The sequence below is a fragment of the Stigmatopora argus genome, chromosome 2 (assembly GCF_051989625.1).
Source record: "Stigmatopora argus isolate UIUO_Sarg chromosome 2, RoL_Sarg_1.0, whole genome shotgun sequence".
NCBI classification, from domain to species: domain Eukaryota; kingdom Metazoa; phylum Chordata; class Actinopteri; order Syngnathiformes; family Syngnathidae; genus Stigmatopora; species Stigmatopora argus.
Genome location: NC_135388.1, coordinates 20551283 through 20578738, shown reverse-complemented (window position 1 = coordinate 20578738; position 27456 = coordinate 20551283). Strand labels below are relative to the sequence as shown.

General features: G+C 39.1%; 1 protein-coding gene across 3 annotated transcripts in view; it reads left to right on the top strand.

The window, feature by feature from the left end:
• ppip5k1a (diphosphoinositol pentakisphosphate kinase 1a) overlaps positions 1–27456 on the top strand; it is a 51299-nt gene that overhangs the window by 16104 nt on the left and 7739 nt on the right. Inside the window, exons 10-27 of one of the 3 annotated variants that reach the window (XM_077620537.1) lie at positions 1814–1915; positions 3834–3920; positions 4003–4078; positions 4175–4284; positions 5980–6065; positions 6180–6305; positions 6988–7109; positions 7217–7399; positions 7501–7642; positions 7964–8187; positions 8939–9066; positions 9168–9282; positions 9362–9469; positions 10836–10964; positions 11054–11194; positions 11285–11378; positions 15682–15807; positions 24669–24731. In XM_077620537.1, coding sequence (XP_077476663.1) covers positions 1814–1915; positions 3834–3920; positions 4003–4078; positions 4175–4284; positions 5980–6065; positions 6180–6305; positions 6988–7109; positions 7217–7399; positions 7501–7642; positions 7964–8187; positions 8939–9066; positions 9168–9282; positions 9362–9469; positions 10836–10964; positions 11054–11194; positions 11285–11378; positions 15682–15807; positions 24669–24731 — 2162 coding nt within the window. The remainder of the gene's footprint in view (positions 1–1813; positions 1916–3833; positions 3921–4002; positions 4079–4174; positions 4285–5979; positions 6066–6179; positions 6306–6987; positions 7110–7216; positions 7400–7500; positions 7643–7963; positions 8188–8938; positions 9067–9167; positions 9283–9361; positions 9470–10835; positions 10965–11053; positions 11195–11284; positions 11379–15681; positions 15808–24668; positions 24732–27456) is intronic. The other 2 variants (XM_077620547.1, XM_077620554.1) reach the window with 2 other exon arrangements.

Below are 27456 nucleotides of genomic sequence, written 5' to 3'. Positions count from 1 at the left end.
ATTATACAAGTATAATGAGATATAAAGCTTTCACCACGAAGTGCACAAATAACAACAACAAAGAGACATAAATAATAAATATATAAATAATAAATAAATAGTAGTCAACATAATAAATAAATAGTAGTCGACATAATAAATAATTAGTAGTCAACATAGAAAAGTAGTCAACATTGAATAAGTGATCACATAAATAAGTAGGTACAAAGTGACTAAAGTGGATAGCTGTAAGTCATGATCAGGTCCTCTTAGGTGCAGAAATCGAGTTGAGTATGATGACGGCTCTTGGGAAGAAACTATCGTTTAGTCTGTTTGGCGGTAACGGTCCTGTAGCGCTTTCAAGAGGACAGCAGCTTGAACAGGTGGAAGCCCGAATGTGTAATGTCTTTTAGAATGCTCTTTGCCTTTCCTAGCCACCTGGAATTCGTAGATGGTGGACAGGTGAAGTAGGGGGCTGTACTAAATTTCCTATGTTTTTCTGTTGTGTTTTTATTAAAAGGCAGGTTATATTGTTTCTCTTCCTTCGTTCAGGTTCCTAAATGGGCAGCTCAGGGTCCTTAAGTTTTCTTGCTATGTTGTTTAGGCAGTTATGCGGACAGCTTGGGGTCCTACAGTTGTAGTTTTGTGTGGATTACCGCAAACGTCTTCAGCTGAGTTTTTCAATGTTCGTCTAATGTTGACTGTGATGTGTTCGTAAAGAAAAATATCATAAACTGTCAATTACTTGAAATTCATATAAAGGGAGATGATCAATCATCTGTTTGCCTTTGTCTCACTCTCTGACCGGAGTATCTGCGTAGATGAGGTGTCCCAGCGCTATCAATGAACACTGTGACTTAAAGTCAATTTGCTAATATGGGCAGTTGATGATCATTTGGGCTGTGTTGATCACCCTCTGCAGTCTTTTCCTGCCGGCTTCTGTGCAGCTTGTGTGCCACACTGACACTGACCGTAGGTCAGCGTGCTCTCAATGGCTGACCGATAGAAGGTCACTAGGAGGTTGTAGTTTCTCCACTCGGATGAGTTGAAGACAGGCATTGATGTGTTTCAGTACCAGTTTTTCAAAACACCTAGTGATGATTTGTGTGAGAGCTACTGGGCGGTAGTTGCCCCGATTGTTTGCGGGTGACTGCTTGGGTACTGGGATGATGGTGGCTGATTTTAGGCAGGCTGGGACGGTGGCTTGTTCTAGTGACAGGTTGGAAATGTCTTTAAAGACTGGTGCTAGTTGGTCAGTACAAGCCTTCATTACTTTGTCTAGCATTCCATCTGGTCCTGAGGCCTTCCTAGGGTTGACTGCACGGAGCAAACGTCTCACGTCCACTACCTCCACGGTGAGTGGGGTGAAGCTTTTCCCGTGGTTGGTGTGGGATGTATTGGAGGTTGGGGTGGTGTGATTGTGTGCTGGGCTTGGGACTCAACGTGGGCAAAAAAAGTTGTTTAGCTCCTCTGCCAGTGCTGCATCTAAATACAATTTGATCAAATGTTTAAGTTAACTCTTCACAAAGTCAATACCAGATTATTGTATTTTGAAGGTACAACATAAAATGTATTCTTATGTTTGTGGAACGGTGTTTGGATTTAATTCACGTTTAAAGTTTGGTAAATTCTGCTGTTGTGGATTAAGACAGAGCATTTTTTGATGGCGCTGTACTCTGTGATTTTTTTCCCCCATTCAAATTGGGCAGACTTTTTAACAACTTCTCTGTGTTGTGTTCATCCTCTTTTCACTGTCTTTAAAGTAAATATTTGGAATTCCATTTTTTTTTATACCATTAATCACTTTTTTTCGTCCTTTACGACTTTCTTTTAGGAATATTGTAATGCGTGAACTAGCACCTCAGTTTCAGATTCCATGGTCCATCCCTACTGAGGCAGAAGACATTCCAATTGTTCCCACTACATCAGGGACCATGTAAGTAAAAGGGTAATATACATTATGCTTGAAGGTAGTAATATACCAGTTAAATTTAATGTAGTTCCTCAATGTAAAGACATTTGATGTTAGTTTTTATCCTGATGAATGTCATGTGCTAAATAATAGTCAGTTCAAGACTGACTGACTACCCCCCAAAAAATGAGGTACCGTATTTTCACACCTATATGGCGCACTTAAAAGTACAGAGACACCTCGCTACTTCGCGCTTCAGTTATCGCTGCTTCATTACATCGCAGATTTTGTTCTGGGATTTTTTTTTTTTTATTCATATATTCATTCATCTTCCACATTGCCCATCCTCAAAAGGTTTGCAGGGGTTGCTGGAGCCTAACCCAGCTGTCTTCGGGCAAAGGGCACACTACAACCTATATTGGTTGCCAGTCAGTCGTAGGGCACACAGAGAGACAAACGACCATCCGCACTCATATCGCCGCCTGCGGGGAATCGAGCCCGCATCTCCCCGCAACGAAGTCAGGCGAGAGAACCTCTACACCACAAGGCGGCGTATTTTTTTATTTAAAAGAAAAAAAATTAAGTTCGTAAAAATGTGGAAATCCACGCTGAAATTCGTAGGCGGAAGCAATTCCCCTTGCCACTAGGACTCAACACTGAAGAAAAAAAATTCTCATCTCATCTCTCATCTCATTTTCTGAACCGCTTTATCCTCATTAGGATGGCGGGGGGTGCTGGAGCCTATCCCAGCTGACTCCAGGCCAGAGGCGGTGTACACCCTTTATCGGTGGCCAGCCAATCGCAGGGCACAAAGGGGCCGACAATCATGCACACTCACACCACTTTTTTTTTTTTTAAGTTCATAAAAATGTGAAAATCCACACTGAAACTCGTAATCAGAAGCCAATCTTGCTACTAGGACTCAGCACTGAAGAAATGTTTTTTATTTTTTTATTTATTTGTAAATAAGGCTGACTCTACTTCGCAGATTTTCCCTTTTCACGGGGGTCCCCCCCCTCCCCCCATTTTCCGCGATAATCGAGGTATTACTGCATAAGATTTTCTCTAAAATGGACGCTGCGCCCAAACACTTGGAGAAGCAGCGTTGATAACGGCTTGGGAGTCAGTAATGGATGTTAATGGCGAACATAGTTACACACAAAGACCAGCAGTCAGTGCTACATGAGTTACGTGACGATTTGGAATGGATTGTCGATGCCTTGGCCAAAGCGAGCACTGCAGAGTTTGACCTTTCCTCAAGGGTTGGAATCACTACTACGTAACCCCTCGGCGACAACTAACCCTGATAATGAGATGGAACCCAGCTTTGTTGTTGAACTCGTCCACTTGGCTGAACTCTATGTCGGATACAAAAGATGAGGACTTTGACAGATTTGTAGATGTTTGAATAATTTGACTTATTACCATGAACACACATTACATCATTAAAACACAATCAAACTCAGTTTTGCTCCTGTTGCGTTTTTAAAACATACACTAGCATACATGCTAGTACGACCATTGCAGCGCGTCCATTGAGCCAAGGCACCTATTCTATGGGCACAAAACAAATTGCACCCGCAATTTAGACAGCACATCACCATTTCAGTTGGTGCGCCCTATGGGTATTAAAATGCGGTATTTTCTTTTTATAACTACAGATCTTTAATGGAAATTTGTCTAACATGATATCCAGAGATATTGCAACTTCAATGGTACTGATTGATATTAATTTATTGGCTGCCATTGATGTTTTTATGTTAATCAATTGCTCGTCTATCGCATCAATGGTATTGAAACATGACCATTCTGTGCCTGCTTTCCATGTTCAAATAAAATGAATGCCTCTTGCCATCAATTGCTGCTAATGAGTTAAAAATGCATTACTGTTAATTTCATATATTACCAATCTAATACTTTACATTAAAATTTGAAACTCAAGGATGGAATTACGCTGTGTCATCGCTGTAATCCGCCACGGAGACAGAACACCAAAGCAAAAGATGAAGATGGAAGTTCGCAACCCAATGTAAATTGGTTTCTCTTTTTTTTTACAGTTGTAACTGATTTTTATGTCCAACTGATCACTTAAACTTGGTATTTATCTTTAGGTTTTTTGACTTATTTGAAAAATATGGAGGGTACAAAACAGGGAAATTAAAACTGAAAAAGCCAAAGCAACTCCAGGTAACAATTGATATAATTGCACAGTTATGTTACATCACACCAACTTGACTGTGGAACTATATGTGTCTAACTTGTGTATAAAATGAAATGCAACAGGAGGTGCTGGATATCACACGGCAGTTGTTAGCAGAACTGGGTCAACACAATGACTGTGAGATAGAAGAGAAAAAGTCCAAACTTGAGCAGCTGAAAACTGTGCTAGAAATGTAAGTAAATATTCAATTTGTTCAGTGGTCACGTTCACTTTTGATGCAATTGCTTCAAAGAGATCATCTTTAAATGTAAAGTAGTGGCTCAGACATGCGGTAGGCGATAAGTGATGGTGCAATGTGAAAGTCATTGCCATTGTGCTGAAATCCAACATGCACCATTCTCTGCTTGTGCATCATTGATTGTCTCTGATTGGCTATGAATTTTAAGTGAAGCAATATCTAGCAATATATATATATATATAAATATATGTGTGTGTGTGTATATATATATATGTATAGATGTGTATATATATATCCACATATATATATATATATATATATATATATATATATATATATATATATATATATATATATATATATATATATATATATATATATATATATATACGTATATACGTATATACATTGAAATGAATGGGAAACAAATTAATTCGTTCCAACTCCCTGAAAAAAACACCAAAAACAGGATATTGGATTGAAAAAAATGTTTTATTTCTTATAATTCGCCATATATTGACAAAGTAATAAATAACGAGTGGTTTGATAGTAATAATGTGTTTAATAGGAGTAAAATTAGACACATTTCGCGGAGGGTAGAGACAGCGGCAAACACGGAGGCGGGGGGGGGGCTGTTCGGGGGGGCTTTATCCACGGCAACAATGCACTCGTAAACGAACAAACAAATTTAAATTAACTTGGATAACTACATACAGACACTCAACGTTTAATGTAACTTCAAACAAAACTAAATTCTAAATTTGTTGTAATCTTTTTTACCTTACGTAGTTCTACGGGTTGACACCTCCTGGCCGCTCCGCCGAAGTCTTCAAAACGAACGCATCAAGAGTTGTTTGTTTTAGTCTACCCTTCAAAATATTTCGATAATGTCACATACAAATGTCATCACAATAGGATAACGCACGACCACTTGCCAACGAGAAATAGTCTTTAAAGAACGATCGCGGGAGCTTCTTTTCTTAGAAAGAATAACAGGAAATACAATAGTTGAGCTTACAATTGATTGTGGGTAATGAAGTTTTATTCTGAGAAAGGTTGCCATTGCCTATGGGTGTTGTGTGCACGAGTATACTTCATTACCCAGAAAGCCCTCTTTTTGCCCGCGCGTTGTGCGTTTCCTGGTCCTAGGAGAAACTCGTCTGAATTAATCGTTCCGTGCTCGTAGATATTGTTATACACGAAAGATATGCAAAAAAGACCTGGCTTGGTCGCTTCACGAAATTTTGATCGCATGACGGGCGAATTATTCGATCGAAATTCCCCTCGTAAGACGAGAATTTTGTATGACGAGCGGTCGTATGACGAAGTACCACTGTATGTATGTGTATATATATATATATATATATATATATATATATATATATATATATATATATATATATATATATACCGTATTAAAGCTCAGTTCAAAATGCATGTTCGTGAGGTAGCTTCTGTCTTTTTGCACGGAATTAAAGTAGTAAAAAAATAATGCCCACCTTTGTAGGCTTTGTTCCAACACGGAGGTATATGAATTATAATATTATACAGTATATGAAGAAATTAATTGTATCTTTTAAAAGGTGGGCAAACTATTCTTTGAAGCTTTGGTATTGTTTTGCCCTTATCTACTCAAGTATTCTTTCATTTTCAGAATTTCACTTTTGTCATATTTTTCTACAAATAAAGGTATGGACACTTTTCGGGCATTAACAGAAAAGTACAGCTGACTTACTTGCCCTATGGGCAGCCCAAAACCTCCAGTGAAGAAGAAGGCAAGTTCTGAACAACTGCTAATCAGCATCGATTTGAGAAATTGAAACCTAAAATGTTATTATATATTCAATATAATATGAAAAAAATGTACTTATCTTTCTGTTTTTGGGTAGACGCACGAAAGGAAGGTCCATCTCTGCTGCTAGTGTTGAAATGGGGAGGAGAGCTTACACCTGCTGGCCGGGTGCAGGCTGAAGAGCTTGGAAGGGCCTTTCGTTGTATGTACCCTGGTGGACAAGGTGATACAAAATATATATTATTTGAAAACTGACAATTGAAATTTGTTCAAAAGACTGGCTACAAAATGTTATTCATTCCTCATATTACGTTGTTAGTGGTTTGAGCAAATTAATGACATATATTAATACTGTAGTCAGATTCTTTCTTGTTAGTGGTGTCCCGATCTGATACTCAATATCGGTATCTGCACTGGATATAGCTGTTTTCAGAATATTGCTCAGTTTCGAATTTGGCTACGAGATCGGTTCCGATCCATTAGTTATATGTTTTCATTACCATTGTGTTTTTTGTAAAATAAAAATTTGTAAATCAAACCACTAGTCAAATGTGTCTGCAGAGTGAGAGTATTGCTCTTTAGAAATTAATAATAGAAACTGAGCATTGTGTAGTATTTGTAAACAGAGCATTTATTGAAGCGATATAAGCAGGGCTCAGTTTGATACAAAAAATGTAAATCACTGCTTATATTATTTTTTTAGCATCATTTTGAGTGGTCTATAATATAGGCAATGAATCGGTATCTTGAAAAAAAATCTAATCAGATCGGATGTCAAAAATCAACATTGGGAGATCAAGTTCTTGTTAGCGTCAAGAGACTTTTTTTGAAAACACATTGAATACAACACTTGATTAGCGAGTTCATTGGCAAAGCTAATTTGTATCAAATGTTTTGTGTGTTAGGAGACTATGCTGGATTTCCTGGGTGCGGGTTGCTGCGGTTGCACAGCACATACAGACATGACCTGAAGATATATGCATCTGATGAAGGCAGAGTACAGATGACTGCTGCAGCATTTGCAAAGGTACAAGGAAATTAATAGTTGCCTATTTTTTTCTATTTTGCTTTGATATACTACCATTTTCCTCCGGGTACATAACCAGTGTAAATATTTTTGGTTTCCCTAAACAGGGTTTGCTTGCCCTGGAAGGTGAGCTGACTCCAATTCTGGTGCAAATGGTCAAGAGTGCTAACATGAATGGATTGCTGGATAGCGACAGCGATTCGCTGAGTGGCTGTCAACATCGAGTCAAAGCTAGACTCCATGAGATTCTACAGAAGGACAGGGACTTTATTGATGAAGACTATGACAGGGTCAGTTGATCACCATTATTATCAAAGGGTCTGACATGATAACCATCCTGTTATTCACATCTTGAAGCAGATATAATAATGTGTGTGGTTGTGTGTGACAGTTGGCCCCAACATGTAGTGCGTCTTTGGTGAATTCCATGAAAATTGTCCAGAACCCAGTGGGCACATGTGATCAGGTTTACGCGCTCATTCAGAGCCTTACCGCGCAGATACGCAAAAGAATGGAGGATCCAAAGTCAGCTGGTGAGTCATTGTCTTTTCTTCTAATTCCTCTATCAAAAGAAATATCGTTTGACTTTTTGTTGTCTTTTCCACAACAGAATGAAACATTATTAAAAGTTCATACAGTCCTGCTGTAAATCACCTTTTTAATCCCTCTCTAATCTTTTCAAGTCTGAGAACTTGCGCAATTGGTGGTTGACTCAATACTTATTTGCCCCACTGTATAACATAAATAATTATGTAGTTGGTTAATACTAGAATACAATGATTTTTTTTTACACAAATTGTTTGGAAACGTGCATATGCCATAACCAAGCTGTCTTCTGTGCTTGCTGTTTTTAGACCTGCAACTTTATCATAGTGAAACACTGGAGCTGATGTTGCAGCGTTGGTCTAAACTTGAAAGAGACTTCCGCATGAAAAATGGCCGCTACGACATTAGTAAAATACCTGACATTTACGACTGTGTAAAATATGATGTCATTCATAATTCCACTCTGGGCTTGGAGGACACACTGGAGTTGTTCAGACTTTCTCGTGCTTTGGCAGACATCGTGATCCCGCAGGTAAGACTAAGGAAGAACTCCTGCCAAGATTATGCAAATGTTTGTTTTGTTGAAATAATTGGGGGTTGTCTTCCAGTCGTAAACCTGATTTTCGCAGCTTTAAACAATACATTTCCTGTTGTGATGTATGTGGAATAGTCAAGGATGTGTTTTGAAGTTCATCAGTGTTGCCATAAAACCTTTTAACTTATCCTAATTCTTCAATCCTTTAATTGAGTAGCATTCTAACAATAATTGCCACGCAAGTGGGTATTATTATCCAGACAAATATCGGTATGAAAAAAATAGACACTTAACTTTAGTAAAACACTGATGTGAGCAGTAAATGATTCAAATGGACCTTACACAGTACAGTCTTTAATATGTGGTTAGTTAATCATTAATTGTAATGCAAAACATAAAAGTCTCTGACCCTTGTTCACAAATTGTTAACTTAATTTTTATCTTTCAGGTGCCCAACTTAGCCGACTTTTGTTATCATGCCTGTAATATAATTATCACATTTGGATTTTTTAAATAGCATTTTATCTGTTTTTTTGCAGATAACAAAATTTAATTATTAATTAGTTATTGGCGGCATGTTAAGGTATCCACTGACTTTGAGTGGATGTAAGAACTTTTAAGGATATTTCTTTAACTCAAATTTGCTCATATACTACAAACGTCACCAATTTGACCCTTGGTAATCAAGGTACCATTGCATCACTTTCACTTCGGCAGCTCCTTACTTTTGTTTTGTTTGTTGCTGTAGGAATATGGCATAAATAAAGCTGAGAAGCTGGACATTGCGTATGCCTACTGCCTTCCACTGGTCAGAAAGATCCAGCTTGACCTTCAGAGGACTCATGAGGATGAGTCTGTCAACAAGTTGCACCCTTTGTGAGTGTGGCCTGAAGTATCCTTGATATGCAAAATGATGGACACAGAGTTTGGATGACAGCTGAGAATGTTTTCGATTAAGAGAGAGGTCTTGTTTGCAGATATTCGCGTGGTGTCATGTCACCCGGGCGACATGTGAGGACACGACTATATTTCACTAGTGAAAGTCACGTTCACTCTCTGCTGAGTATTTTCCGCTATGGTGGTTTACTTGATGTGAGTTGTGAATCACTTTGATTGTCAAATGGATATTCTTACAGGTGGCACTAAAACAATTTGTATCTTTGTACATAAGGAGGAGAAAGATCAGCAATGGAATCGTGCCATGGATTATCTTAGCGCTGTTTCCGAACTCAACTACATGACTCAGATTGTCATTATGCTATATGAGGACAACAATAAGGTGACATTTAGTGTTCCTTTCACCATGGTACACAATGTTTGATGTTGTTAATTTTGATGTTTTTTTTGCATATTAATCACACACAAAGTTTTCAGTTCACCGAACCAATATCCAAGGAAATATAACTATAAATATAGTAAATGATAATTTATTTGTGAGGGTTTTGCAAACTTATCTGGCCCAATGTGAAAAAGTAATTTTGGGATAATTTTGCGACCATTGGGTTTAGCGTCCTCATTGGGAAAGGATCAAAGGACTGAGAAATTAAGGTGGGGACGAATCGTACATCAATCTTCTCATTTTAATTTCACTGGCCACACTCAAACCTGATTACCACCACATTTGTATTACTTAAATAGAGCATTTGAGTCAGAGTGAACTAGGCTACAATATCTCAAGAAGAATCATATACCATGATTACTTGAGTGTGTGACAATGACTCACCCAGGAGGTCCCCAAATTCTAGACAGCATCCAGATACAAAGATACTGACCTCAGTGAAATTCAATGTTTATGTTTTTGCCATGAAAATGACAATGATTAAAAATCGCATCCATGGAAGAGTTACCAGGCACTACTGTCAAAAAACAACAAAACCTCATCTCAGCATTTGTCAAAGATGATATTGATGATCCTTAAGACTTTTGGAAAAACACTATAGACTGATGACTGTAAAATTACTGCACTTTACAGGGGAGAAAAATCTAAGCATTTGTTTAAGAAGAAAAAATGCCAACAGATGACCAGAACAAGTTGCTGTGATTGATGGAAGAACCAGAAAATATTAAAGAACAACATTGTGTGCACTCAAACCCGAGCGCACTTAGACAAAAAGTTCCAAAACCTAAGCAAGGCCTCCTCTGAAAAGTTAAAACATAAAACCATCATTAAGGTTTTGGAGGTTTCAAGTTGAAGTCTGAATTTAAATTGAATTGAGATGCTGTCGTGTGACCTTTAACAAACCCTCCAATATAGCAGTGCTAAAACAATTCAAGAAAGTACAGCGGGCTAAAATTATTTCACAGTGATGTGAGACTAATCAGCAATTCTCACAGATTCTATATTTCAGTTCTTTATTACACTATGGATTATTTTGTACCTTAATTTTTATCTTAATTTAAAACTGCCTGTTGAATTACCTTTGGTTGTTTCTATGAGATTAAAATATGTTTAAACAGATATTTGTGTGTAATTAAAAATTTAAAAATCAAGAATGGGACAAAAAAAATCAGCTTACCTAAGATCAGGTGAAATATTTTTGTTGTTGTTGTTGTTGTACATATTACTAAATAAAGGTTAGCAGAAAGGAACTGTGTGTTAAACAATGAAAAACATTAAAACAGTATCACCTTTTTTTCCCCCTTAGGATCTATGCTCAGAGGAACGCTTCCATGTGGAGCTTCACTTTAGCCCGGGAGTAAAAGGTGTTGAGGAAGAAGATAATGCACCAACTGGCTTTGGCTTCAGGCCAGCCTCTGCGGAGGTAGCGCGACAGGTATAGATAACATATTTTACCTTTCCAACCACAGTAGATGTCATAGTTTGCTGGTAACGGTATGTGCCAACTTTTTACTATACAATTAGAACAGGCAAAAGCAAACCGACCCAGGAAGCTTGGAGGACCTCTCTCGTGATGAAACGGACAGAGCTGTTCCGTTGTCTGAACCCATCACCATACAGAGAAGATCACCACTTATACGGAACCACAAAACTGGATCGATGGAGGTTCGTTGTTGTCATATTGTTCATTCATTATTATCTTTATCTTTTACTGTATTCTATTTCCTCAAACTTAAAAAAGTTATTTACTTTCAGGTTCTATCAGAAACTTCATCCTCCAAAGTGGGCAGTTATCGGCTCTTCTCGTTTTGCTCTCGTCAGTCGCCAGACATTAAGCAAAGTGGATTAGGTAAGTACCACAGTGCTTGTGTTTTAAGACACACATTTTTTGATAATGATGGTTATGTTACAAAGTGCTTGCTTTGAGAGAGGAATCACTACTGATTTGATCGATTATTTTTTTGGATGTTGTATGCTATCAGTATGAGAGTCTTTGCTTGGCATGATAGACCAAAACATTTCTTAACCTCCTATGACCTGCCATCCACAAGTGTGGACATCTCGTTTTTGGTTGTCAAAGACTACAATGTTTAATTTTGGACCACAAGGGCCTGGTGTCCACTTATGATGTGGACATCTATTTTCCCAGAAAGTTCATCATGTAAAAAGATAATTATTTGTTTTTACACTCATCAGATCTCAATTGGCCTAAATATCAAGGAAAAAATAAAAATGCATGCCTTGCAAGATCTTGTTTAGGTCTTAGGAGGTTAATGTAGTATTCAATGGGTTAATCCTAGTACTACATATTTTCATACAGAAGTCTATGTATCTCAATGATTGTTTTCTAAAAAGTGAAACTCATTTTTTCCACCACAGTAACAGAATTCAATTACTGAAAGAAAAAAAAACTAGGACTGCAAGCAGTCCTGAGCGGACACACCCAATCACAAAAACTCACCGTTTTGATAACTTTTGATCACACAAGTCTAATTAACAGACCAACCAAGTTTGAGGCAGATATGTAAAAGTCCCTAGGATAAGTTCGTTCAAATGCAAAGACTTGAAAATGGACAAAAACCAATGATTTTACCAAATTCAATCCAAGATGGACGGCGTGCACGGGTGCAGCGGCTCTTTGCTCTCCAGTTTGGTGTTTTGTTTTCTCAATCTTATCGTTATTTACAAACATCTTCAAGGCAAACTTTTTGCACAGTCGCCAGGATTTAATTACTCTCGGGAGGAGATGCGATATATCCATCACAACAGATTACCAACGAACCTACAATATCCCCGAGGACATCTCGAGACCACCGGGTTCTCCGTGGATAGTCAGCCCATTCAGAGTATGACGGAGGCGGCGAAGGGAAAGAAAGCAAAAGCGCGGATGCTGGGAGGGCCTAGCTGCTAAGCTAAGGAAACAACCACACAGAGCACCGCTTCCGAGTATCTTCTTGACCAATGCCAGATCCATCACCCACAAAATGGACGATTTGGAACTTCAGCTTGCTAACAACAGCTTTGTCAGGAACTGCAACATTATTCTCATCACGGAAACGTGGCTACACCCGCAAATCCCCGACGCCGCGGTATCGCTAGCTAGCCGCACGCTACAACGGCTCGATCGATCGACAGAATCCGGGAAAAGCAAGGGGGCGTGTACATACACAACGACTGGTGCTGCAACAGTAGGATCATTAACACGCACTGTTCCCCTGATTTAGAGCTCTTGGCAATACGGTGCAGGCCCTTCTGTCTACCTAGAGAGCTAATAATTGTCATTGTAATGGCTGTTTACATCCCACCGGATGCTAACGTTACCACGGCACTTAGCCTCCTGCTAGCGACTGTAAACAAACAGCAGCTTGACCACGATGGAGTCGTTATTGTCGCCGGTGACTTCAACAAAGCATGTTTAAAGACTGTTCTGCCTAAGTTTATCCAGTACGTGAAGTTCACACCAGAGGAGCTAAAATTCTAGACCTTGTTTATTCCAACATCAAACATGCTTATAGAGCCACACTCCTCCCTCACCTTGCTGGATCCGACCATCTCTGCCTGTCCCTCACCCCCTCATACATCCCACTCCGGAGGCTAACAAGGCCACAAATAAAGATAATAAAAACATGGCCTGAGGACGCCCTTTCTCAGCTGCAGGACTGTTTTTCCCGCACCATTTGGGAACTTATTGAACACCACAACCTCCAGGACTACACGGACACTGTACTTTCCTACATCAAAAACTGCACGGATACTGTCACTGTTAATAAACGTATTACAGGTTTTCCCTAACCAAAACCCTGGATGACGAGTGAGACAGGCACTCATCAAATGCCGTAACACCGCCTTCATGTCAGGGGACAAGGTACATTACAGCGCTGCCAGAGCAGACCTGAAGAGAGGCATTAAAAAGGCCAAGGTAGCATATACAAGGAAAATTGAGCAGCACTTCACAGAAAATAACCCAAAGAAGATGTGGCAGGGAATACGACACATTACCAATTACAATGACAATAATGTGTCTGTTAACGCAGATGCCTCACTAGCAGAGGAACTGAACCATGTCTTTGCCCGCTTTGAGACCTGACAAATCAGACTCAGTCTCAACACATCCACCACCACCCTGCAGCAGTACACTGAAGCTTCAGGAACATGAAGTGAGACAGGTACTGCGGACTGTGAAGACCAGGAAGGCTGCTGGCCCCGACGGAGTACCTGGGAAGGTGCTTAAAGCCAATATCACACTAAACACCACGAAAACTAAAGAGATAATCCTGGACTTTCGCAAATGCAGCACAGATCTGGCCCCACTCCTCATAAATGGAGTATGCGTGGACAGGGTCCAGTCCTTCAAATTCCTGGGGGTCCACGTCACGGACAAGCTCACCTGGTCTACCAACACCATGGCAGTGGTGAAGAAGGCCCAGAAACATTTCCACTTCCTGAGGGTACTCAGGAGGAACAACTTGGAGACTAAGCTTCTGGTAACCTTCTACAGAGCCACTGTGGAGAGCATCCTGGCATACTGCATTACAGTGTGGTACGCTGGAAGCACGGCAGCAGACAGAAACGCCATTCAGAGAGTGATCAACACCGTCCAGAAGATCATCGGCTGCTCTCTGCCCTCACTGGATGACATTGCCAGCCCTCGCTACCTCAGCAGAGCCAGGAACTTTGTCAGGGACCCATACCACCCCGGTCACAACCTGTTCCAGCTGCTGCCTTCTAGCAGACGCTACAGGTCTCACAAAGCACGGACAAATAGACTTGTGGACAGTTTTTTTTCCCATAGCCATCAGAGAATTGAACCTTACAGGTCTCTGTCCAGTTTCGGCTCTGGCGTCACACGCAAGCAGGTGTAGACTATAATAACTTTTCTAATGTTAATAAGCTAAGTAAAACAAAGCGTTCTTCATTCCAAGCAAATATATAATAATGTAAGACTAATAACCCTAACAGGTACAGAAAGTGTTTTTGTATTTTATTTTTGGACCATTTTTCATATCTTGGAAAAAAAAATTAATCAAAGCTTTTTGTAACTTAAACATTTGACATGTAGAAGCAATTGTAAGTAGAGCTACCACTTTACATTGGCTGTGGCCTCACCGCCTTCCCTGGCAAATTGTGGCATCTAGTCATAATTAAAGGACATTTTATGAACAATCTAAAAAGGCCTCTTTACATTTTCTAATATACTGGTCAGACCCAGTGTATTAGAAAAATAATAAACTGTGCACCTTGTGCAATGCTGGTTTTTGAATAGTTGTCACTGTAAACCCTTTACATTTTGCAGGTTTCAACAAGCTATACCAATCAATGCATTTTATCTCAAACTGCTGCATATCCTTTGTAGTCCTCAGACATTGTAATATTGCCAAAGAGTTTACACATGGGGATGGTACAATATCTTACAAGCTTTTCAGAATTTTAACTCAAACGTCAGACTTTGCTTGACATAAGCTTGTCGTGAATCTAGGTAAACAATTTTGATTTCAACTGCTCTTTCTGAATCCTCTCAGACACACACTTCTGTTCAGCAGACATGCAGGAAGAACTTGAAAGCTGATGTCCCTGACATTCCTAATATTGAAGACAATATCATGGTGGTTGTCCTAGGGGCCATTTTCATGACGATGGTCATGGGGGTAAAAACGTAAAAACTTTTACAAAGAACCCTATCATTTACACGACAATGGCAATTTGGGGGTCTGAAAAGGCAAAAGTTTGAATACTTCCAGAGTCGAAATCTTGATGACTCTCCAACCTGCTGTTGCCGTACAAACAGTTGACAACAAAAAAATGAGTTGTGGGGGACATCTGAGTTCTGTATTCCGGATAATATATATTTTCTTGTGAAGGGGGGCATAATTCTACAACATATATGTGCCATTGAAGAGGGCAAAGAACCTGATGAAGTCAGTGCTCGTAGCCGGTGTGTGAAAACTACATCTTCACGTGTAAATATGGCTCAGGCCATGTGCAAGAAACACAACGAGAGGGAAACATAAGTGCATGATTTACTATTTGTGTCTGCATGTTGATCTTTCCTACGTTTCTTTCTGTCCTTTCTCTCTTTCTGTCGCTCTTTGAATAGTCATTTGAGTAACAGCATGTTATGTGTAGTGGTCACTAACCCCCCGCCCCCCTCGCAGGCTCTCAGTGTGCCGGGCTGTTCAGCACCACTGTCCTAGGTGGGTCCTCTAGTGCCCCTAATCTGCAGGACTACGCACGTGCACATCGCAAAAAATTCTCCACCAGCAGTCTGTCCTACAAAGACGGTATGTGTTTGAGACACAGCACAGAAAAAAAATTATCAAAATTTTCATTTGGATTTGATTATTAAATACATCATTCAGAGTAGGCCCATGTGGAGAATGTGGTCAAGTAAATGTACTAAATTCAGATACACATACATTTAATTTGAAAATATAATAGTTCTTGCAATCATGAAACTCTTAAAATGGAAGGAAATATGGTACACGTTAAGAGGAGTATTCATGCCCATGCATCAATTGTTAGATGTTTACAGTTCTGTTTTAATCAGTACATATTAATATACTTCATTTCAGTCACACAAATGTTTCCCCATCATTCTTCCTCCACACCACTTTTATTAGTATATTTTCATTTCAGTAGTTCATAGTTCATGCTCATGTCCATTTGAAAATAATAATGGACTGATAGAACAACAGATGTGGTAGTTGCGCAAGTGTCCTTTCAAATGTAATATTGAGATGTAGATTATAATCATTATTTTTCTTTCAATTGCAGTAATGTTTTCCCTCCTAGAAGTGCACACTACATAGTGGCATTTGCTTCATTGTGGTTTACCCGAAATACTTTTCAGTGATGGAATTCTATTTACTTACATTTTACTATCTTACATCTAGAGGTAATTGTTGGGTTGTAGTGCTATTAATTTGTTTGTGTCAGCAATCTAGCAGCATTTTACTATCTTACATCTAGAAGTAATTGTTGGGTTGTAGTGCTATTAATTTGTTTGTGTCAGCAATCTAGCAGCATCTTTTTTTTGTATTCATGAAAATATTGTTTTATGGAATTTTTTTATACCACTTTGCCTGGTTTTATTTCTCACCATGATCCCGGCTACACTGACTATATATATATATATATATATATATATATATATATATATATATATATATATATATATATATATATATATATATATATATATATATATATATATATATATATATATATATATATCTGTTTAGTGTTCATTTAAAAACAGCTACATTTACTTGAGTTTGATTTATTTAATAAGGGACAGCACATATTAATGAACACATAAAAAATGTAAATATGCAAGATTGTAGCCGAGGGCTAATTTCTATCTTTAGTCTCTTGTGTAGCTTGAAGATAAACGATGACGCATACTACACACACACGTAGCACCATTTTAGACAGCGTTGTGATTGCAACGTTTCTCTAACAGCCAGGCTTTAAAATGATTGGCGAAAAGGTTAAGAGATGGGAGTTCATGTATGTTAATTGGTATTGAGTTCCAGGTATGTGCGGCACGAACAGAGAAGGTGCTTTGGCTGAATGCTCTCTTTTTGAAGGGAACTACACAGTCACCTCTAGAGCCAGCCCTTTATGATGTGTTGGATTTTTTTTGCTACAAAATCTGGCAGTGGAGGAGGAGCTTTTCGTTGGAAGAGATTGTAAATTAAGGTGGCATCTGTATTTTTAATAGTATTGTTCCAGTTCAGGCGTTTGTGTTTTTTTTTTAAATATCTGACAGTGGTGGTGCGTCTTTTGGGCTTTCTGTTAAAATGTCAGCAAACCCTTCTAAAATCTCATTGAGAAAAGGCAATTTTTCAAAACTGGATGGAAAAATCATGCAGTAATTTGACAGCCCAGTAGATCACTTGCAGCAAGTCTATTACAAAAAAAAATCTGGGTCGTGTCATCCGTAGCTGTATTTAACTCTCACTAACCCTCACCCTTGAGCCCCACTCTGTCCATATTGAGATGGTGCCATTGGAAAAATATTTTAAAATGTTACAAAGAAGTTTTCGTCTCAAGATTGTTACTCAAAAACATACAATTGTACCTCTACTTACAAAATTAATTGGTACTAGAACTTTCTTCATAAGTTGAAAATTTCGTAAGTAGAGCAGTACTTTATATGTCAATTAAATTTGTTCCACCGTCCTCACAAAACTATCAACTAAACCCCTAAAAATTCATCAGTGTCCTAATTTTGTAGGAAAAGTGTGAGGACACAAAAATGAGAGAAAATGATCATAAAATTATTTAATAAGCCATTAAAATGAATAAACATGCAAAATCTATTCGTGTGTCAAGAAGCTAACGTTAGGCAACAGAGGCAGAGCGCAAACGAACACGAGCATAATCTACTAAACATAAAATTAAGAATTCAAAACAATGTTACATTGAACTTTTAATCTTTTTAAACGATTCATGATTTCTTTAGCATCTAATTTTTCACCCATTTTATTTATCACCACCGCTTTTTACCTGTTTGGATTTAAGCTGCTCTTCGTCGGTGCTTGTTGACAGACGTTTTGAGAAAAAAACATTCTAAAGACAATTTCTTTTGACAACTTTTAATAATATTTCTAAAATGGACAAGACAAGCGTCATCAAAGTGGGCGATCGCACGACTCGTGAACACTTTTTCAGGATGTTATTTCCACGAAGTCGGAAAGTTCGTTACTTCCCCGTTTTTTTTCTGATTTGTGCTGTTAGAATGGCAGCTGCTTCCTCCTCAGCCGCCTTCTCGTTGAATTCCTTGTGTATTGCCGAGCGTTTCATTAACTCCTGCTGCGTTGAGAGTTTGTTTTGGTGCTCTATGACCAACTCATCAACATCCACAAACCCCATTACCTGCACCCGCAACACAATTTTGCCCACCGCAGGCTGCGGTTCAGGTTGAGGCTTCAACTGTGAATTTGTCAAAGGCACTCTCTTCCCTGATCATGGTGGATGCGTAAGGGGAACCCAAACTTCAAGGCAAAGTCATTGAAGATAAGGTTTTCAGCAGCCTTTCCTGACTTGGAGGTGGTGGCATATGCTTTGACAAAACGTGTAAAGTGATCGACAATGACGAGGATATATTCATATCCGCCTTTGCATCGATCAAGATGAAGAAAGTCAATGCAGACCAGCGCAAAAGGCTGTGTTGTCACAATATTTGCCAATGGCCCTCTCTGTTCATGGCATGTTTTTTTGTTTTAGACAAGGGCAGGTTTTAGTCACATCATGTTCAATATCAGACTGCATATACAGCCAGAAGAAACGATCACGCACAAGGGATACTGGGCGGTCGACACCCTGGTGCCCCATGTCATTATGCAACTCTTTCATTACTGTTCCTCGATATTGTTCTGGTAGGACTAACTGTTTACGGGTTGTGGTGGTTCTGTACAGAATCCCGTCACTGTCTGTTATCAGTTTGTCCCACTGCTTGAGCAAACATTTTGTCTTTGGGCTGAGCGACTTCAACTCCTCAGCTGATGGCTTACAACCTGACAGTTTATAGTTCAACACAGGACAAATGAACAGGTCAGATTGTTGTGCTTTCCTTACTTCTTCTTTTGGTATGGGGTTGATTGACGCCGCAGCTGTCTCATCTAAATTTGACACTGAACAACACATCTGTAATGAAGGCAGAATCAAAGGGGACATTTACTGTACCTTGACTGCTTGGATCGTGGCAACGATGGCATCTGGTGGTAGTTCCTCAGAAGAACATTCTTTCATCAACGACTCAACATCCAGTGGCATCCTTGACAAAGCATCAGCGTCATTGTTTTCCCCCCCTGGCCTATATTTTATTGTAAAGTGGAAATTAGCCAATTCTGCAACCCACCTGGAAGTGGTTGCATTTAGTTTTGCAGTGGGTAGAAGGTAAGTGAGCGGGTTGTTTTTGCTGTAAACAGTGAATGCTGGGGCATAGTACAAATAATCTCGGAACTTGTCAGTGATTGCCCATTTTAGAGCCAAAAATTCCAGTTTACCAGAATGTAGGTGATAATTCTTCTCAGCTGCTGTTAATGTGCGGGAGCCGTAGGCAATGACTCTAAGTTTGCCATCCTGCTTCTGACACCACACTGCACCTAACCCCTGGTGTGAGGCATCAGTGTGTACAATGAATGGCTGGGTAAAATCTGGGAACCCTCAATACAGCCAATGTCATTGTCTGAGATTGAGAAGGAGTGACACTCTTCTCTCAGCATTCTTTTGACTACCTGTCTCTGCTCCTCTGTCAGGTGACTTACATCTACAGGTGGGTCCCATTGTTCACCCGTATTGGGTGGGGTGTGAATGTTGGTATGGTTCACTGTAATTGGTGCTGGGGCTGGTTCAAAAATCTCAGCGGAAAGTACAGTCAATTTTTTTTGTATACCATATCATATATGATCATCATATTTTGTATATAATATCATGGTCTGTTGGATTTGAGACATCAATTGTGATGACAGGGAAAACACCATTTCTTACCCTGACCAAGATGTCGTTGAACTCAAGACCATCTGGCCACTGGGAGTTCACATCTGGCTGAAAAAGCACACTCGTGCCCTCTTTAAAAGATTTGGCAGCTATACGACACTCAATCTGAATAATGGTGTGTTTTGGTGCTAAAACCCTGTTTTTCTTAGTTGTCACTACATACTGGTCTATCTGTTCCGCACTGACGCCTGTATAAAAGTCCTCACCTTGTTTCTTTTGAGACTTTGGAAAGCCCTCCTCACAGCAAGGTACTGTTGATGCACTTCAGTCTGTGCCAGGATGTGTTCGATAACATTAAAAACAATAATGGGATGGGACAGATGACACCCGCTTGTCACAAGCATTGGAATGATCAATTTTTTTGTCCTGTCCACTCCTGAGACCAAATGAAAGGTTCTTCTCAAACAGCAACACCTCTTCTCACTGCTATCTGCCTGGTTTGTAGTGTTTGGGGGGATTTAGCTGGCTCAGAATTCATTGAGCAGGTCATGGACACTGGACCTCTGAACAGCAATCCCTGCGGTGCCTCCAAATGTTGCACTCTGCATTTTCGCTTGAAACAGGGAGAAATAATCACAATAGTAATTCGTTGTTGCTTCCTCAATCCAACTTTAATGATATCTTTATCAACACAAAAACCCATATACACATACATACATATATATATATATATATATATATATATATATATATATATATATATATATATATATATATACAGACGCTCCCCTACTTACGAACGCAATTGGTTCCGAGCGATTGTTCATAAGTTGAATTTGTAAGTTGATTCAGTGCTATATTTTGCGAACATTTTTGGACTTAAACGCAATTTGCAGACATGTTCGTATGTACCGTTGTTCGTAAGTTGAATGTTCGTAAGTAGGGGAGCGTCTGTATACACATATATATACATATATATATATATATATATATATATATATATATATGTATATATATATATATATATATATATATATATATATATATATATATATGTATATATATATATATACATACATACATACAAGCAACACATTAGAACCCAAAACATAATGTACAATTACACCCTTTCAATTTACGGTCATAACTTGTTTTATCTTTTCTTTTTACAACTTCGAGAAGTCCTTCTCAACTAATCAACAGGGTAAAAAATGAAATATCAATAACATAAATTCCTTGCTATACCCGTCATTGACACTCTACAGGGTAATGGCGGCCAAAGGTAGCGTACTGAATGTTACATACATGTACATGACCTGGGACTCGCACATTCACGCTCGCAATTCAAAAGTAAATACACATTACTAAACATTATCTTCACTCTCACTAAACAGTGTATATTGCAAACCACAAACTCAAACGGCCTCTACAACAACCAGCATACCTTGAGACACAGGGAGAAATAATCACAATAGTGATTCGTTGTTGCTTCCTCAATCCAACTTTAATGATATGAAGAAGATCTCCCGTGCTGGGGTCAAGGTACACGCATCAGACATCAATAATCGAATACCGATATACATCCAATCCAAACTAGTGGTATGGGCATCCAGGCATCAATAATCAAATATCAATGTACATCCCATCCAAACTAGTTGCACATCCCCAACATGCGATCGTTAATAAATTAAACACTTTAGCATGTTACACTTACAAAACTCTTGTCTATTCACTTACAAAAATCTTTTCTATTCACTTAACAAAAATCTTTTCTATTCACTTACCAAAAATCTTTTCTTCAACAATTCCCCTTCTACGCTCATCAAACCCTCCACATCCCTCAAATTGGGACAGAAACCATGCCTCTCCACCCATCGCGGCAGACACAGGCAACCTCCACACTACGCATCCGCACATACCCCACATCCGGCAACCCTCCGATCTCCATTCTGCAGTCTGGCAATAAACCATCTCCCTTGTCGCTTTCCAACCCATATTGATCTCTTACTTTATAGTTTAAACAACAATTCTATTCTAATAATAGTTTAACCAACAATTCTATTCTAAATTTCCCGAAATTGATCTCAATACGTCGTGATTCACCCAATATCTCTGAACACACCAAGACCACAAGACTTGACTTTTGTCTCTTAGCGGAGTCCCTGACTCTATTTTTGTTCTACCTACGTTGGTCCAGACCTCGAACATTCATGTTCTACCTACGTCGGTCCAGACTTCGAACATTCATGTTCTACCTACATCGGTCCAGACCTCGAACATTCATGTTCTACCTATGTCAGTCCAGACCACGAACATTCATGTTCTACCTAGGTCGGTCCAGACCTCGAACATTCATGTCCTACCTATGTTGGTCCAGACCATGAACATCCATGTTCTACCTACGTCGGTCCAGACCACGAACATTCATGTTCTACCTACGTCGGTCCAGACCACGAACATTCATGTTCTACCTATGTCGGTCCAGACCACGAACATTCATGTTCTACCTATGTCGGTCCAGACCTCGAACATTCACTACCGCAGTAATAATACTCATTCAAATTAATCAACTGAACTCAATTGAACTCACAATTTTCTCGTTCTGAACCTGCCCTGGTCCGGGAGAGGACCCTTCACCAGATCACCGGAGCGGCGAGGGAATGGCCGTCGGACTGACCCTTTCAATGGAGGATGCTGTCGACAGTCTTGAATTTTGCCCTTCGTCGCAGTCCGTCTTTGCTCCAGCAATTGTTGGCTTGTTGGGTCCCGGGTTTCGGCACCAAAGTTTGTTAGGTCTGTAAGACAGCTTCAGGAGCCGGCACAGAAAGAGTGAGACCAATTTAAAGGTAATACGTATTTATTACCAGACTGCAGGATGGGGAGAGAGCTGTAACAGTTGTGAAGCCTGTTGTCCTTGCAACTCTCTCCGAATGAACAGTGGGTGAGTCTTTATATAGGAAAACAGGGTAAAGTTTCTATGACAACAATGTAGGGCAATGTATATGCAAACAAAACTTTGGGCTGATATGGTTAGACATTTGAAGGGCTAAGTTTGTGCAAACAAGATATTTTTATAGCTCACACAAACTGCCGCAGCCTATCTTACATTGCGCGATGCTAACAAACAATTGCAAAGCGAGTTGGCCACATGGCGCAATGCAAACAAACAATTGCAAAGCAAGTTGGCCAGCCTATCTTACATTGCGCAATGTGAACAAACAATTGCAAAGCAAGCTGGGCAGCCTATCCCACAGTCTTTTCATGGATACCTTTGGGAAATGGCTTTCTTCTTTCCACTCTTCCATAAAGGACAGATTTGTGCAGTGTACGACTGATTGTTGTCCTATGGACAGACTCTCCCTCCTCAGCTGTAGATCTCTGCGGTTCATACAGAGTGATCATGAGCCTCTTGGCTGCATCTCTGATCAGTTTTCTCATTGTTCGAGGTGAAAGTTTCGAGGGACACCCGGATCTTTGTAGATTTGCAGTGGTCTGATACTCCTTCCCTTTCAATATGATTGCTTGCACAGTGCTCCTTGAAATGTTTAAAGTTTGGGAAATCTTTCTGGATCCAAATCCAGTTTTAAGCTTCTCCACAAGAGTATCTCGGACTTGCTTGTTGTGTTCCTTGGTCTTCATGATGCTCTCAGCACTTTAAACAGAACCCTGAGACTAATACAGAGCAGGTGCATTTATGGTTACACACCAATTCAGGGTGTCCACCACCTCTGGCCCGAAGGCACGGTAGCTAGATGATGTCAACTAGTGGATGGACTAGTTGGAAGTTTTTCCAGCAATTATTTATTACTGCCAAAGATTCAGTGTAAAGAATTGTGCAATATATCGCTGTATATTACAGAATCATTTTTTTAAACAGGTTTAGATCCAAATTATGACAGGGTTAAATTGTTGTACAAATAATTAATTGTTTTTAGTAGGGTAGGTTAAAAGACAGATTAAAGAGTTCCAAGTTGCAGCTTAATTCTCTACCCTCAAAACGTGAGTGGAATCTTTCATAACTTTCTCAACATATAATTGATTGCATCCACAAAGGCTTGCATCCATTTCAAATTCAATACCAACCAATTAAATAAGGTTTGAATAGAATTGGCAAATAAGTGCATTCTGTTTTTCTGTAAATTACATAAAATCGTCGTCATAAAGTGCCTTTTTTGTTTTGGGCCAACAGTAACACATTCCTTTTTTCCGTTTTAATCAGTGCAATTCCACAATATATGAATGGAGGGCTTGATGTGTTTGTAGCTGACATTGATGTCAGTGTTATTGTTCATTAGATGTCAGATTTGGATCATGTGAAGCTGTTCTCTTCACTGCTGCCATTCTCATCGCTTTTGTCTGTCTTTGTCATTCATATTCCCCAGTCTCATTTTGAAAAGTAATGGACACATTTGGTCCTCATCCAGTCTGGTGTTGATGTCATTTTAAAAAAAAATGATGTTTAATCCAATATATGAGGACACAGTTCTTAAAATTCAGTATGTTTCAGTGATGTAGTAAAACGACTTCAGTGTTCAGACAGCTGTTAAAGTTCTAGATTCAAAATCTAGCACAACACAAAAATGAATCCAAATTAATTTAATATTAGGAAAAACAAATCTATTATTAGAACAGCGTATGATAATATGAACAACTTAATGCGGATCCTTGTAACATTAGTGAATTTTTGTTTCCTCAGAATTGTTGTCTATGCCGGCAGTAAAACGATTTTCTGTGTCGTTTGCAAAGCATCCGACTAATGGTACGTCTGCTTCTGTATTTTATTACCTTACCTTCCTTTGTCATGCATGCCTTCAAAATTTAGTTATTTTTTTTAACCTTTTTTTATTTTATTTTTCCAAATGGCCTGCCAACATTTTTTTCCTAATTATGAAAGATCTTCTCATATCTTTGTTGTCACTTTCCTAACATTGGCATTCTCTTTCTAACTAAGGCTCCCTCTAATTCATAGATTTGTGCAATTAAATGGCGTACCTTTTTTTAAACACATCAACATTTTGATTCCATTTTTGCATTGCTTTCCACTTTATTGTCGCTGTGCAATTAAACGCGCTTAAGTCCAAATTTGATGACTATTCTTTTTAGCGAAAACATGACAACCGATATTGAATTCTTGTTTTTGCTGGATAAAAATGAGAGGCTGAACATTTGGACTTAAGTGTTTTTAATTGAACGGAAACATTGTGTCATGGATTAAATGGCTCCATTGCATTAGCATTCCAGTGGTATTATATGAAATCTTCCAGTTGTGCTATTACATTTACCTGCAGTGGTTTTGTCTGAAATCCTTGGCCTTCAACCAGGTGTATGTTGGGACATTAAAGTCTATGCATGTACTGTCACTACTTTTGATTTTACCCATTTTTCTTCAGAAAAAGCATGTGCAACTACAAAGGGAATGTTTTTATGAATGGCTAATGGCGAGTCAAGGTGTTGTTGATGGTGGTGTGTAAGCTATCAGTTTTTATCTATTCCTCCGTTATTCATGAATAGACCATATTGTAATTTGGTAGATACATTCTAGGGATCTATATGCAAATATAAGCATCCTACAGCTTGTTAAAACATCTCAAACTGATAAATTAATTGTGGACACTGCAGCGATTGTATTCAGGATAATAAAGTGGAACTTCTCATGAAAGCACTTCTGAGTCTGAATAATGCATCGTGAGGGGCAATGGACTTCCAAGGATGCACCGTATCAGTTTCTTGTGAGACTTTATATAGTGGTACCTCGACATACGAGTGCCCCGACATACGAGCAATTTGAGATACGAGTAAAATTTCGGGCAAATATTTATCTTGAGATACGAGACACATTTTGATATACGAGCATACAGAGGACGTGAGAAGCTGCTCATAAGAACATCATGGGCACTCTTTCTGGTCGCAACTCCCTCGTGTAATGTCTGTGGTCGAAACTCCCTCGTGTGATGTCTCTACGAGCACTGGGCAGAGCGTAGCATTTTTTCGGTGTTTTTTTTTTCAGGGGAGTTGCGACCAGAGAGACATTACACGAGGGAGTCGTGGGGAGAGAGACAGTGCCCATGATGTTCTTATGAGCAGCCTCTCGTGTCCGCTGTCTGCTCGTATATCAAAATTTGTCTCGTATCTCAAGATAAATATTTGCTTAAAATTTTACTCTGGATCTTGCGAGCCAAATGTAATTCATTTTGGGAGAAAATATGACTTTCAGCCCTGAGTTTAACACATGAATGTGGAGGGATAGCGTCAAGTTATTGTGCACGGTTCTGTTATTTAGGGACCTAAAGTTATAAAGCTGACGTTTTGATTTCACTTGATATCCATTGTTTTCTTGATGTCTTGAGCCTCTCTCTGTTACCAATAGATGAGAGTTTTCTCATGAGAAGCCATCTGTTGGTGTAGTGGTTCACTCATCTGACTTCGTTGTGGGCAAGCATGGGATCGATTCCCACTTGGTGGTGGTATAATTCCAAGTGCAAGTGTGTTGTCTTGTCTCTATGTGTGCCCTACAGCTGGCTGGCTAGTCAGCTGGGATAGGCTGCAGCAACCCCCACAACCCTTACGAGGATGCCCGATATGGAAGATGAATGAATGAGTTAACCATTCAGTTAAGAGAAATAAGTCTAATACAGTGGAATCAGGAACCATTTTCACCCTTATCTGATAATTAACTATTGGATTATTCAAATTTCAAACTTGTGGAATCAAATAGGCTTCTGTAATTGTTATTATTTCACAAAAAAAACCTTTCTCCTATCGAAAACAAAAACAATAAGCGGTTCACATCTGGAGTTTTGTCGATTTTTGACAAAAGGTTCATGCTTGCAAGCCAAGTAACCTCGCATAAATAATACCCGATATTCTGATTAATATTTGTAACTGGAGTTTGTATGTTGTACACGTTTGCATGAGTTTTCTTTTTCCTCACGCATAACAATATAATGCCTGCCCAATTGTTAATTGATTCAGATTCTAAACAACACAGTATTCTAAATGTAAATTGTTGTTTTCTAAATGTTCTCTCCAATTGACGAGTGACTGTACAGAGGGCAAAAAAGTATAGGACAGTTACCGACTGCGCATGTTATTCTACTTAAGTTCTGTAATTTTCATCATAGCTACACTTATCTGTGAGAGCAGAATGGGAAAAGAAATCCTAGAAAACAATTTTTAAGCCATTATTTTACATGACAATGCCAGAAATTGATATGTGCGCTGTATAAATGAAGCATTGCGTACAATTACCAAGCTGAAAACAACTTGAAATTTGGTATCGCGCTAACTGAATGTCAACAAACGTACATTACGCCCCCAAAATTTCCAACTCATCTACTTGAGTTCTGGTCTCATCTTTCAACCTTCCGGTACGTTCTATCATCCCATGTCTTTTGTACTGTTCCCCCTCTCTACTGTGTCCATCCGCACTCTCCCTCTTCTTCCTCAGAGCTATTGGAGGAGCAGCATGTGGCCCAGTTGTTGAG